Source organism: Elgaria multicarinata, chromosome 11 (genome assembly GCF_023053635.1).
Source record: "Elgaria multicarinata webbii isolate HBS135686 ecotype San Diego chromosome 11, rElgMul1.1.pri, whole genome shotgun sequence".
Classification (NCBI taxonomy): Eukaryota; Metazoa; Chordata; class Lepidosauria; order Squamata; family Anguidae; genus Elgaria; species Elgaria multicarinata.
This window is the reverse complement of record NC_086181.1, coordinates 36696018-36708588: the sequence shown is the minus strand read 5'-3', so window position 1 is coordinate 36708588 and position 12571 is coordinate 36696018. Positions and strand designations below refer to the sequence as shown.

The 12571-nt window shown below is 46.2% G+C and overlaps 1 protein-coding gene across 2 annotated transcripts; it reads left to right on the top strand.

The window, feature by feature from the left end:
- Positions 1–2822: 2822 nt before the first annotated feature.
- On the top strand, positions 2823–11023 carry LOC134406084 (perforin-1-like). 2 transcript variants are annotated; one of them, XM_063137338.1, is made up of 3 exons: positions 2823–2927; positions 7088–7691; positions 9393–11023. In XM_063137338.1, exons 2-3 carry the CDS (start codon positions 7141–7143, stop codon positions 10516–10518), a joined length of 1677 nt encoding a protein of 558 aa, XP_062993408.1. In that variant the 5' UTR covers positions 2823–2927; positions 7088–7140; the 3' UTR covers positions 10519–11023. The 2 variants fall into 2 exon arrangements, with proteins under 2 accessions (XP_062993408.1, XP_062993410.1); XM_063137340.1 differs by lacking the exon at positions 2823–2927 and adding an exon at positions 5057–5114.
- The last annotated feature ends 1548 nt before the right edge of the window (positions 11024–12571 follow it).

The following is a 12571-nucleotide window of genomic DNA, read 5'->3' as shown; positions in this document are numbered from 1 at the left end:
CTTTCAAAGAATACATTTATATTCATTTCAAGTCTTGTATCACCTTAAAGTCTAGCAAACTTCTTAAGGCATTATCTTGTTCTTGTTTTTAGAAAACCATTGACCCATTTCACAGTGGCAAACCAATGAAGCTGAGAATCCATAGGAGGAAATTTTAACCCCATACAAAAACAGAGCCCTTAAGGAAGTTCTGTTCTATGTTAAATCAACTGGATGCTACTGGTTTATATATGAAAAGTATGTCCAGTCTGTTATGAGCATTTATCTGTCTTTGTTTATTGGTCATTTGAATGTTGTACGTTAACTTCGTATTTGTTTCCTAATTGCAATAAATCAATGGGGAAACAGAACAAAAGAACTGCCATCTATGGTCTCTGGTTCTGCTTCAGGGTATATGAAACAACTTGTATAACTGTTATTAAGAAGGGCACTATATAAATTACCAATTCTTATCTTTCTATGGTTATTATCGGTAATAGTAGAAGTAGTAGTAATGGTTTTATCTCATCATTGTACATTATGTATTAACTCATCTTTCTTCAGTCTGGTGCCCTTCAAATGTTTTAGACTACAACCCCTCAGCATCTCTGATGAGTGACCATGGTGGCTGGGGATGATGGAATCTGAATTCCAAAACGTCTGGAGAAGCTCAGAGAGGGGAAGGTATAGTTTGACCAAATAAGAACATAAATACAGAAGAGTATTAGAAGAGCCCAGCTGGATCAGACCAAAGGTCCATCTAGTCCAGCACTCTGTTCACACACTGGCCAACCAGCTGCCCATGTAAACCCACAAGCAGGACATGTGCAACAGCACCCTCCTGCCCATGTTCCCTGACAAGTGGTGTACAAAAGCTTACTGCCTCTGATTCCTGGAGGTAGCATAGAGGTATCAGGACTAGTGGCCGTTGGTAGCCTTCTCCTCCGGGAATTTGTTTAGCCCCATTTTAAAGCCATTCACATTGGTGGCCATCACTACATCTTGTGATAGCAAATTCCACAGTTTGACTATGCACTGTGTGAAGAAGTAACTGCCCTGAATCTCCGGCCCCTTCATGGGATGCACTCCGGGTTCTAGTATTATGAGCGAGGGAGAAAAATGTTTCCCTACACACATTCTCAAAACCTACAAATGAAATGTATGGTTTCACCTGCATCTGTAGGTGCTACGGAGAAGAAGCAGCTTTCTCTAGCCAGGTGCCATCTCCAGACATAACACACAGGTGTCAACCCAGCAATTCACACTTTCTCTAAACTTCAATCCACAGAGAGGCTGCCCACTAGCCTGCTCATACTCACCTAAAATTGCTCTTGACACCAGGTGCTGGTTCTGCAGTGTTATCTGCCAGGATGCTAGGTGAGATAGAGCTACAGAACTGGGGATTATATAGCCTCATGAATGCTTCCTCTTCAGCTCCCTGCTGATATCATCGGGGGGGGGGGGGGCTCAGACTTGGGTGTGTCTTAATCCCCCTGTCAGTATCACACCTTGCAGGGATCATCGGATCTGTCGGATTGACACCACCCAGAAAGCGGTTTTATGGGGACCGGTGCCAATCCCCTGTGTGCCGGGGGCAGATCCAGCAGTCCACCACAGACTGATCATCTTAGAGAGTCGGCATTTGGAGGCCTGAGTTCAAGTCCGGCCATTGTGTGTGGCCTGGGCAAACCATGATCTCTCAGCTGCAGTCCCCTGGCCACCACCATTTGTCAACAGCAGTGACTGACCTCACATGTTTGTTGAGAGAAATAAAAATCCTAACTTCAGTTATACATTGATGAAATTTAGTGGTATGGGGTGGACAGCATGGCTCTTCTTACGGTCTTATGAGATGGTCTTCAATTTCTCTCCCTGTGAACAGTGCTGAAATTAAAAATACGTTTAGGAAGTTTTAAAAATTTGAAGCGATAATTTAAGTAAATGTTGCCCCTACTACAATGCAATTCTGAAAACCAATGACTAGGAGTGGGTACAAATTAGGGGGATGGATCTTTCCTGATCACCACTACCTCACTTTGTAATGTGCTATTGAGAGTTTGGGCTGAATTCTTGATTTCAGCCAGTCCTGAACTCTAGGGGCTTCATCTCATGTAGCTAAACTCCCACACACTTACCAGGGCTTCTGCTTCCAGTTTCTTTGCAGGATTCAGATCGGCTCCTTTATATGGGCTGACACTGGCTGAATTTTCAGGGCTCTCTTTCTCAGCAAATTCTGTTTCATTTTACACCCACTGTAGTTATAGCGCAATTCCACCTTTTCATTTTTGAATCAAATCACTTCAAGCCACCTCATTTATAGGTCCTTATCGCCGTTACAAATAAAGCTGCAGAAATGGTCACAAAGCACGGGAGAGGCCCTGGAGGGTGATGATATCATGTAAAGGACCCACAAACCCCATAAGTAATGAATCTCAATCGCAGGATAAACACTCCATGTGGAGAAGTCCCAAGCAGGCAGTTTAACATAATGTGGCAAGAGTAATGGCTATTTTCCCTCCTAAATGTTTTTTGCACTTCTGCAAACCTCGGGTTTCCACTGAGTCTGCTGATTCCCTCTCTTGTGCATGGGTAGACTTTTCTGGCTCTGCGATCTTGCCAGGAATTGTTTTGAACTAGGAACGGCGGATTGGTGGGAGAAAACCCCCCACCACAAACCATTAAAGCTGCATCCCGAGTACTTTGGTGCTGGCTGACGTGAAATGAGTAATGCTCAAAGGGTGGTTCTGAATCGAAACTTATTTTCCTTTGGCACACAGACAACATTTTTCAGAGATGCTGGTGGGGGAAGCGGTTTCCCTCTCTCCCTCCTTCGTTTCGATTCCCCTCTAATTGAAGTCATGTAGGCTAGAAACGGAATTCGGAACGATGAGAAAAGAGACAAACAGGAAGGCAGATGTCTCCTATTTCCTGGGAATAAGGGACGAGTGGTGAGTATCCAGACCTCCCAACCTGGTTTAGAGAAAACAGAAATGAAACTAGGTCAGCAGGAGAGGGAGGGATTGCAGGGGTGTGGAGGCGGCTGGGGATGAGAGTGGAAGATGAAAAGGCCATTGTCATGCAATACCCCCAGAGGGTGCAGCGGTTTGGAAACGAGAAGTCACTGTAGTCCCTAGAGGCAGAGAAAGGAAACTGGCTGGTGAAGCAGGCAGACATCCAACTGGGGGAAGCGACATCTCTTCGATTTCAGCCTTGCATCCAGCTACTAAAGATACAGGGTCCCCAAAAGAAAGAAAAAGTGGCCATTCCAGGTCAGGAAGGAGTTCTGGATTTTCATTCTCGCACCCGTATGTTTTTATATTGCACTGAGGGGGATCTGTGGTGAGTTCTGTGGCTGATTCAAAATTAGGGAATGCTGGGGAAATCCGCTGGGGACTCCAAAGAGGCTGGATTCCAAAGACTCCGACCCACTTACCTGCTCATCCTCTGAATTTTGTGTGGGGGCGTCTTTCCATGACACGCTAAGCCATGGTGGTTAAGCACTTCAGCTTAGCGTGTTGTGTGAACTATTCCTAACTATGGTGGCTACATAACCATGGTTTAAACACGCTGACTAATCACTTGTTGCAAAAGGGTTAGCAGCATAACCATGCCGTAGCGTGTTGTCTGAACAGGCCCCATCTTTTTAGAAAATTGCAAGGTACCCTAATGGCAGCTGCTGTTAGCATACCTTGGGAAAACTACTGGCCATAATTATGTCATTTGCGGCTGTAAAGCCTTAAGGTCTAAGTAAATTGCATCCATAAAGCACTTACAGATGCAATTTATTTACTAATTTATTTAAAACATTTCTTGGCTGATTTTCAGGGCAAGGGGAAAAAAGCCAAAGGCAAGGGGTGGAACCAAAGATATATCTTAGAAAACATTTAATGTTTTTGCCAACGTGCTTCAGACTTTTGAAGTCCTTCTTCAGGGCAATCTAAAAGAAATAATATAGTATTAACATAATATTTACAGGAGTAAGGAATTGTGAAATCATATATGCTCAAACAATATACTTCAGAAAGTTTAGAATACATTGAAACAAGACATCAAGATATAAAAGAATTCATTTAAAAATAGTTAAAACATTAATAAAATTACTAAACCAAAAGGGTGCATTTTATATTATAATAGTAAACATGCTTACTCAATAAGAGTATAATTTAAATTTTCTCCAGAGCAAAATGATATCCTATGTGTGGTGAGTTACAGAAAAATGTCAGGTATATAAACTCTCAATAACTAATTAGGAACAGCTATTCTTAATTACTTATTGAGAGTTTATATACCTGACATTCTTCTATAACTCACCACACATAGGAGATCACTTTCTGAAGTATATTGTATGAGCATATATGATTTCACAATTCCTTACTCCTGTAAATATTATATTATACTATATTATTTCTTCAGATTGCCCTGAAGAAGGACTGCAATGATGCAGCATGGAAGACCTCCGATGGGAGCATGTTCCAAAGGTGTGGGGCCACTACAGAGAAGGCCCACCTTGACTGCTCTCACAGGTGGGCAAATGAGAAGGGCCTCTCTTTCTGATCTTAAAAGCCTGCAATGATGGAGCATGGCAGACCTGCGAATGGAATGTGTTCCAAAGGTGTGGGGCAGGCTGATATGGGTGAAGAGGGTCCTTCAAGGAACTTGGTCCCAAACCGTTTAGGGCTTTAAAGGTCAAAACCAGCACTTTGAATTGGGCCTGGTATCCCTGCAGAAGCAAGCACTTTACGGTTGCAATTTACATAGAAGTTAAGTGCTTGACGGCTGCAAATGCGTCGTTTTCCCAAGATCAGCCAATGGCAGCTGCCATCAGCGAAGCTTGAATTTTTTTAAAGATGGAAAGTCAACTTGTGCAAAATCTGGCAGATGCACCAGGGCTCCGGGGAAAATCTGGGAAGTTCCAAGCGGCCTGGATTTCCCCAGAGTAGGGCTCTGGGCAAAGACCTCTAATGCATACCAGCTGAGCCTGGGTGGGGCTCAGCAGCCTCTGTGATAAAAGGGCCAACACTCAGAACAGGCTAGTTGCTTGAAGCCACATCTCACCAGTGTCTCCAGACCAGGCCTTGTGCTTGAACCCCTGTGCTACAACCTTGGGCTCCTACTTGACTCTGCTACCGGATTGTGTATGTATTGGACATCTTTGGCCCTCTGCCTGTTTGACCACTCCTTCTTTGCCTGAGCCGTCTGCTGGAACATTGGCCTGGGTTATTACTTGGCCTTGTGGTCAGCCTTGTAACTGAGGGGCTGTCCATATGTGGGAAAGCACTGAGGACACTGTGGATCTGCACCGCGTTGGTTAGGCAATGCTAGGGTGACCATATGACCGGATTTGCCCGGGTTTTTGATGGCAAATCCAGGAGGGGAAATCCGGATTTTTTCCCCAAAGAACAGCTCTAGTGGGAATTAACAAAAATGCTTATAACTCTGTCATTTTTTAAGATAAAGACATGAAACTTGGCAAAATGGTAGCTCTTAGGAAGGGCTTTAGTCATACCAAATTTGAAACAGATCCATTCATCCATTGATTTTTTAGGAATTTTTTAAAAATTGAGGTTTTAAAATTATTATTTTTAAAATTGTCATTTTTAAAGTTAAAGAGATGAAACTTTGCACCATGATAGGATTTAGGTAGAGCTTTAGCCACACCAAATTTGAAACAGATCTGTTCGTCCAATGATTTTTTAGGATTTTTTTTTTAAAATTGAGGTTTTAAAATTATTATTTTTAAAATCATCATTTTTAAAGATAAAGAGATGAAACTTTGTACCATGATAGGATTTAGGTAGCGCTTTAGCCACACCAAATTTGAAACAGATCCGTTCATCCATTGATTTTTTAGGATTTTTTTAAAAAATGAGGTTTTAAAATTATTATTTTTAAAACTGTCATTTTTAAAGATAAAGAGCTGAAAGTTGGCACCATGATAGCTTTTAGGTAGAGCTTTAGCCATACCAAATTTGAAACAGATCTGGGGCCAGTAGCAAACCCTGTTAACAACAACAGCAGCTTGCAATGAGTGAAGATACAGTCAGAAAAGATATTTGAGGGAAGGGGAGAATGTAGCACACAGAGTATAGCAAAAGCTTCAAAGTACAGCAAAACCTACAAAAGTAGGAGTGAGTGAAGTTAATTTCAGATACATTGAATCTCTCACTTGTTCTTTATTTCAGTGATTTTAACATTAAGATGTTATGTAGAACAGATTTGTCTTAAATGTGTGCTGTAAAATCAGACATGTGTCCAAGGCTATGTTTGGGTGGGCACACCCCCTTGGTACTGGACACCCCCCCTTGTGGGCGACCATGTTGTCCTCCTTTTTGGTTTCCAAAATATGGTCACCCTAGGCAATGCAAGCATAGCTTCACAGCCGCTGTGGGGCTTCCCTGCAATGCAGCAATATGAAAAAGTCAGGGATTTACCCCGACTTTTTCAAAGGGAGCGATGTCAACACAACAGTTGCACCATGTCATGATGCTCCACAGCCAATCCAGGGTCAACCTGGGGGCAGAGCCTGGCAGAAGGCAACCAGCGATTGGTTGCCTTCCATCAGGAAGAAGACAGGGATGGCTCCGAGACCTGAATGGCCGCCCGGACATGTCACGCTCCCTCCTTCTGGACAGAGGGAAAACACGGGATTGAAGAGGGAAGTGGCACCAACATGGTGCCATGAAGACCGCCCCTGAGGCTGCTGCAGCCAGCATAGGACAGTTTCAGAAAAGAGGGGGCATCTTCCAGGGTTGGGCAGGGCTGATGGCAAAAGTGGCAGGGGCCAAAATACTGGCCATTTCTTTTGTTTGAAGTTCTAACCATTTTAAGCTTTTAGAATTACAGCAATGGGGGAGGGAGTGGCACAAAAACTGGGAAATCATCAAGCAGTCGAGGGTTGTGGGGGGGGGCGTGGGAAGGGGTCATGGCCATCTAGAGCAAACAGTGTCAGTCAAATAGTGTCACCTGCTAAGACGCAGCTCCCCCACACAGCTGGTCCCATGAGATAAAGGTGGTGTTACTCCAGCTGAGCTCTTGTTAGGAAAAGTGAGGTCCCGGTGGGAAAAATGCATTGACGGTGTCAACAGGCCCTGTGTTTTTCTCCTCGCAGCAATTTAGAAGCCGACTCTCCTTCTGGGGTTGCAGGATCCTACGGGAGCCATCATGTCCAAACGGTGCCTCCTCCTTGCAGCCTTCCTCCCGGTTCTCTCCCTTCTCCGACCGGCGGCCTCCGGCCATTGCCAACGGTCCCCCAGATCCATCTGCAGCAAACACGACACTTTTGTGCCTGGCCATAGCTTCATTGGCGAGGGGGTTGACATCACCACTCTGAAGAGGAAGGGGGCGTACGTGATGGACACCAGCCAGTGGCAGGGGCCCAACGGGACGTGCACCCTGTGCCGGAATCCTCTGATGGGTGGGCAGTTGCAGAAGCTCCCCCTGGCTGCCGCGGACTGGCGGGCGCGTGGTGGCTGCCATAAACAAGCGAGCAGTTCTGTGGAGTATTCTGACGTGGACGTAGCCAACGCGGTGGCCAAGGAGGTGAATAACGACTGGAAAATCGAGCTCCAATTGGGCACAGAGAAGAATGGGCTTCCCATGGCCCGGGTAGCCTTTGCCGGATCTCGGTCCCGGATGACCCTTTACGCCCACGAGAAATCTCAGCATGATAGTTATATGTTTTTTAGGCAAGAGGTCTCCTGCGAATACTACAGGTGAGCCCCCACACCCCTAGGGCAGGGGTGCAGGACATATACTGGGTGGGTGGGGGACTGGATCACCCTCCCCCAGGCCCTCTGTGGGCCGGATGGTGCAAGTAGTGTAGTGTAGCCATTCAGCCTGCCCATTTTAACTTTCTCTGTCCCTCCCCTCAGCATAGACAAAGAGACTCAGCCACTGCTCCCGTGTCCCCTGATTTGGAGACTCAATGGGTATGACAAGTGGTCTGCAAACAGACCCCCCCCCCAATGCAGCAAAGAGTAGTCACTGTGAAGATGATTAGGGTCAACCTAACCACCCTGCAGGGTAGGCTTCCGGACCAAACCACCAAATCCTCAGATAATCCTCACCCCTCTCCTGTTCAAGCCAGTCCTCTGGAGAAATAAGACACTCACACACGTTTAAGGACCAAAGCAGTTTAATAAAAAAGTCTAGATTAACACGTAGGGCTTCAGTCAAACACAAAACGACACAGGGGGGATCTACACAACTGCTTTTAAAGCGCTTTGAAAACGTTTTGAAACCTGTATATGCAGTGTGTCCTGGGCCCCAACAGTTGTCAAAACTGTTATAAAGCGCTTTAAAGCAGTAGTGTAGATCCTCCCACAGACAATAAAATATTAAAAGGGGGGAAAGGGGAGGGGGAGGGGAAAGTTGGAACAATGCTCTAAAAACAAACCTTACACAAGAAAGGATTAACAGGTTAAAAACACACTTCACACAAACAGTTCCACACAACAATCCACTAAGACTCTATCCCAACCCCGAACCATGCCCTAAGGCAAATAAATTCCCCCGGAACCTCCAGACACTTAAACATAAGAAACCCTGGCTAGAGACCAAGCTTTCACCCAGCGCACCAGGGATCCTCCGCATCACGCACTTACAGGCCCAGGGAAGATGGCAGGCCACTGATTGCCCACTCTTTTATCCCTTCCTTGACTTCCAGGTCTCTGGCCCTCCCTCCGGTGTCATGCTATTTCCCATCAGCACCCCAATTAGCGTGGCCTTGACTACTCTAGCTAAAAGTGATAACTCTCTCAGGTGTTACTCCCACAGGACAGGGAGGGCTTGACATGCATAACTACTTATCTATACTGTGAGACTAACTCTAAGGAATGTTCCTTGAAACTCCCTCTTCCCAGTCCAGAGGCCAAAGCCCAGCTGACTAAAGCTAACTACTGGGTAGGACTGCCTCCATGTTGGCCCTTCTTCACAGCCACTTTTCTCAGCACCATCTGACTCCCCAGCTGCCTGCCTCCGTGCTGTTATCTCCCCTCTCAGATGGGAGATAACACAAGATTCCTCCAGTGGGTAGAGTTTGGATGCCAAGCCAAGCCCCACGCCTCAGAGGACACACTCTGGGCTGGATTGGGGAACTGGGCAGAGCCATTTAGGGCTGGGGCTTCTGCATCCCTGCTCTAGAGCCAGAAATGGCTAAGAACAGTGGTCCCACACCTACCTGTCTGTTTAATAAATAAAGACCTTCACTGCTCCACTTCCAATTAAGCCCCTTGGCTCCATTCCTTGTGACCCCTTGGCTCCACCTCTGCTGACCCACCCTGGCCCCTCCAGTCAGACTGGCCACCAGACACAAATACACCATAGTCCTGGTACGGATGAGGTCTCGTTGGTATGTGGCCATCACCAAATTTTGCTAATGACATGCTGCCCCCTCTTATTTCCTTCCTGAGCAGGCTGAGGCTCCTTCAGAGTTCTTCACTTCAGTCCTCCCACTTCTCCTGGGCTGTGGACAAGCTGCCCGGGAAGCCCAGCCCTGAGGAATACCAGCATTTCATCGACATCTACGGCACCCACTATATCAGCCACGTGCAGCTGGGCGGGCGAGTGCGCCACCTGACCGCCTTGCAGACTTGCGTGATGGTCTTGAATGATTTGTCAGCTTCTAGCATCAAGGAGTGCATCAAATGGGAGGCTGGTCTAGGCGATGCAGAGCTGTCAGTCTCCAAATCCTTCAGTTCCATGTGCGAAGTGCTCTGGAGGGGCAAAAGCAGTGGAAAGTACCACAAAGGCTACACCATGCAGCACACGGAGGTGGAGGGAGGGGACAAGCAGGTCGAGATGCTGTTCTTGAGAAGCAGAACGGTCCAGCACTTGTCCAAATGGATGGAGAGTGCCAAAGTGAAGCCCGGGCTGGTCTCCTATTCCCTTCTCCCGTTACACACTTTGTTGGAACGGACTGATCCAAGAAGAGATTTGATGAAGCAAGCCATCGTGGCCCATATAAACCAGAGGGCCCTAATTCGGGATTGCCCCCAAAATTGCCCACGCTGGAGCTCAGAACAGCACTGCACATGCATGTGTCAGGCTAACAGTGTCACGGACCAGATGTGTTGTGCCCGGAAAGAGGGCATGGCCCACCTCAGATTCCACATACACAGTGGATCCGACCTTTGGGGTGACCGCTTCACTGCCACCGATGCTTTGGTCAAAGTTTTCTTCAACGGTCAGGTACGGCAAACCAGGGTCATCTATAACGATAACGGGCCCCAGTGGCTTGAAACCCTGGACTTTGGGACTGTCGAACTGTCAGGCTACAACCCCTTTGTATTGGAAGTCTGGGACGATGATGTTTGGCATGATGACCTATTGCACGTATGCCATGGAAATCTGGTGGCCGGAGCTGATCCGGTCCAGCTCAGATGTCATCTAAGTTATGGATACCTTGATTTTTCTTACTTGCTGGTGTGTGGTCACACCATGGGTGGCCCCAGCTGTCATGACTATGTCCCTTTACAACTGCCAAAGTCTTATTTCAACAACACGACTCCCACTTCCAGGGCTACGTTCTTATCCTGGTGATTTCAGGCTCTGGGGCGAGGGAAAATCTAGACATTTCAAAGATAGCAGCTGGGACAAATCCTGTTGAGTCAGGGCAGAGTTGGGAGAAATCTAGTGGGTTTGGGAATATGGCCTAGTTGGCCTAGGTGTGACAACAGGGGGCAAAGACGCCTTTACAAGGTCAGCTCTGGCTGTTAGGAGCCTCCAAAACCCACCACAAAAATCTTTAAACTCCCCTCCTCCAACCAAAGATCAATAATGCAGTATTTTTCTTACATGTGGGCCATTATTATTAGTTGTTGTTGTTTTAATAAAATGTTTGTATTAAAGATATATCTAACATACTGTAAACATTATAATAGTGTAATATATGTTATAATATACCTATCTACTCCCCCCCCAAAAAAAAATTTAAAAAAATGATGGAGTGACGCTTATTTCCCTTATTACCGTTTTAAATTCTTGATAGTACTATAAATTTATTCTGCATTGGAACCGTATCTTTTTAGCTATGTTCAACACAAATGTCAGCAACTCAGAATCTATTATGTATAAAATAATTTTTTAGGCATAAGTCTGTTTTTTTTATTAAAATGTTTTTTTTAAAAAATACGCAGAATCCATTGTGTGTAAAATAAATTTGTAGCCACAAGTCTGTTTTTTTTTAATTATTTTTTTTAAAAATACTTAAAACCCAACAATTAAGGTTTTTCTGATGCAGACCTATCAGCTTTGCAAATTTCAAGCTTGTACCATGTGGAAATGGGCAAACATTTCTGGACATACAAACATACACAGACTTTCAGTTACATTATTAGAATGTACGGGGCAGGGTTTTGCTATTTTATTGTTTTACTCTGTACAGCAGTAAATTTATTGTTTTACTCTGTACAGAGTAAATTTATTGATGATATAAATTTATATAGCACCATGATGGTACTATACAAATAAATAATAATTTCAGCTTTATGGGTAGAACATTATTTTACATAGGAGAAAAAAAAATTAGAAACCTGTTAAGGAGTTTCAAAGGAGGAGAAGTAAACAGAAAATGCTGGGTGGAGACTAGTCTGAATTGGGTTATGAAGCTGGCTCGCGCCTCCTACTTCACCTCTGCCCATTGTACTCACAATTGCTGGCCGTGAGTCATTCCCAAATCCCAAGCGAGCCACAGAGGCATCCGCAGGAGGGAGACATATTACGTTCCCCCGTCAGCTGCTTCTCCTGCCCCGATCTCGGGCTTCACTGGAGACCCACATGGCTGGGAACTCACCCACCTTCATAAGGCGGCACCCTGCTAGGGCGGCAGTCGGCCCTTCTCTCAGACCTTCCCAAAGGCGGAAGTAGGGTGATAAACACCCAGCACGTGGCCTCTATGGAGAGCTTCCCCCCAGCCTAACATGCTTCGCAGGCACGCACTCAATATATAGGGACCGATACCTGGCTTTCACTTAAGTCACGGTGAACACTACTTGGGCCTTTAGTAGACATACTAAGAGGCTTCACCACGCTTCCCCCCCACCCCTCGCCAGATATAAATTGCGACCAGCGCTTGGAATTCTAATTCCCTTCCCGGAATAAAACCAAAACAACGTGGGAATGCCCAAACTGCTAACGGCGACCATGATGCAGCGCTTTCGATTTGCATTTTTGCAAGCCTGCCCTCTCCCAACCCGTTCGGCCAATCAACGCGCGAGATTTCAGCCAGCAGGGGTCCACTCCCGCCCGTTTCTATAGAGGCTAACATGCAAATGAGACGTATGCAAACGAGAGGGGCGGGGACTGGCGGACCCGTGGAACGTTCCCGGGCGGCGCGCGAAGAGGAGCAGGAAGCAGGCGGTGTCTGCTGCTGCATCGCAGCTGCGGCTGCAGAGCAGGAACTAACGGGGATCAGGTCGGTTGCAAAACGGAGTCGGCTCGTGCAAGGGAGCGGGGAGGAGGAGGAGGAGGAGGAGGAGGAGGAGGAAGAAGAAGAAGAAGAAGAAGAAGAAGAAGGAAGGAAGGAGGGAGGGAGGGAAGGAAGGAAGGAAGGAAGGAAGGAGGGAGCATTGCTGCAAAGGTTCAGTGTGCATTG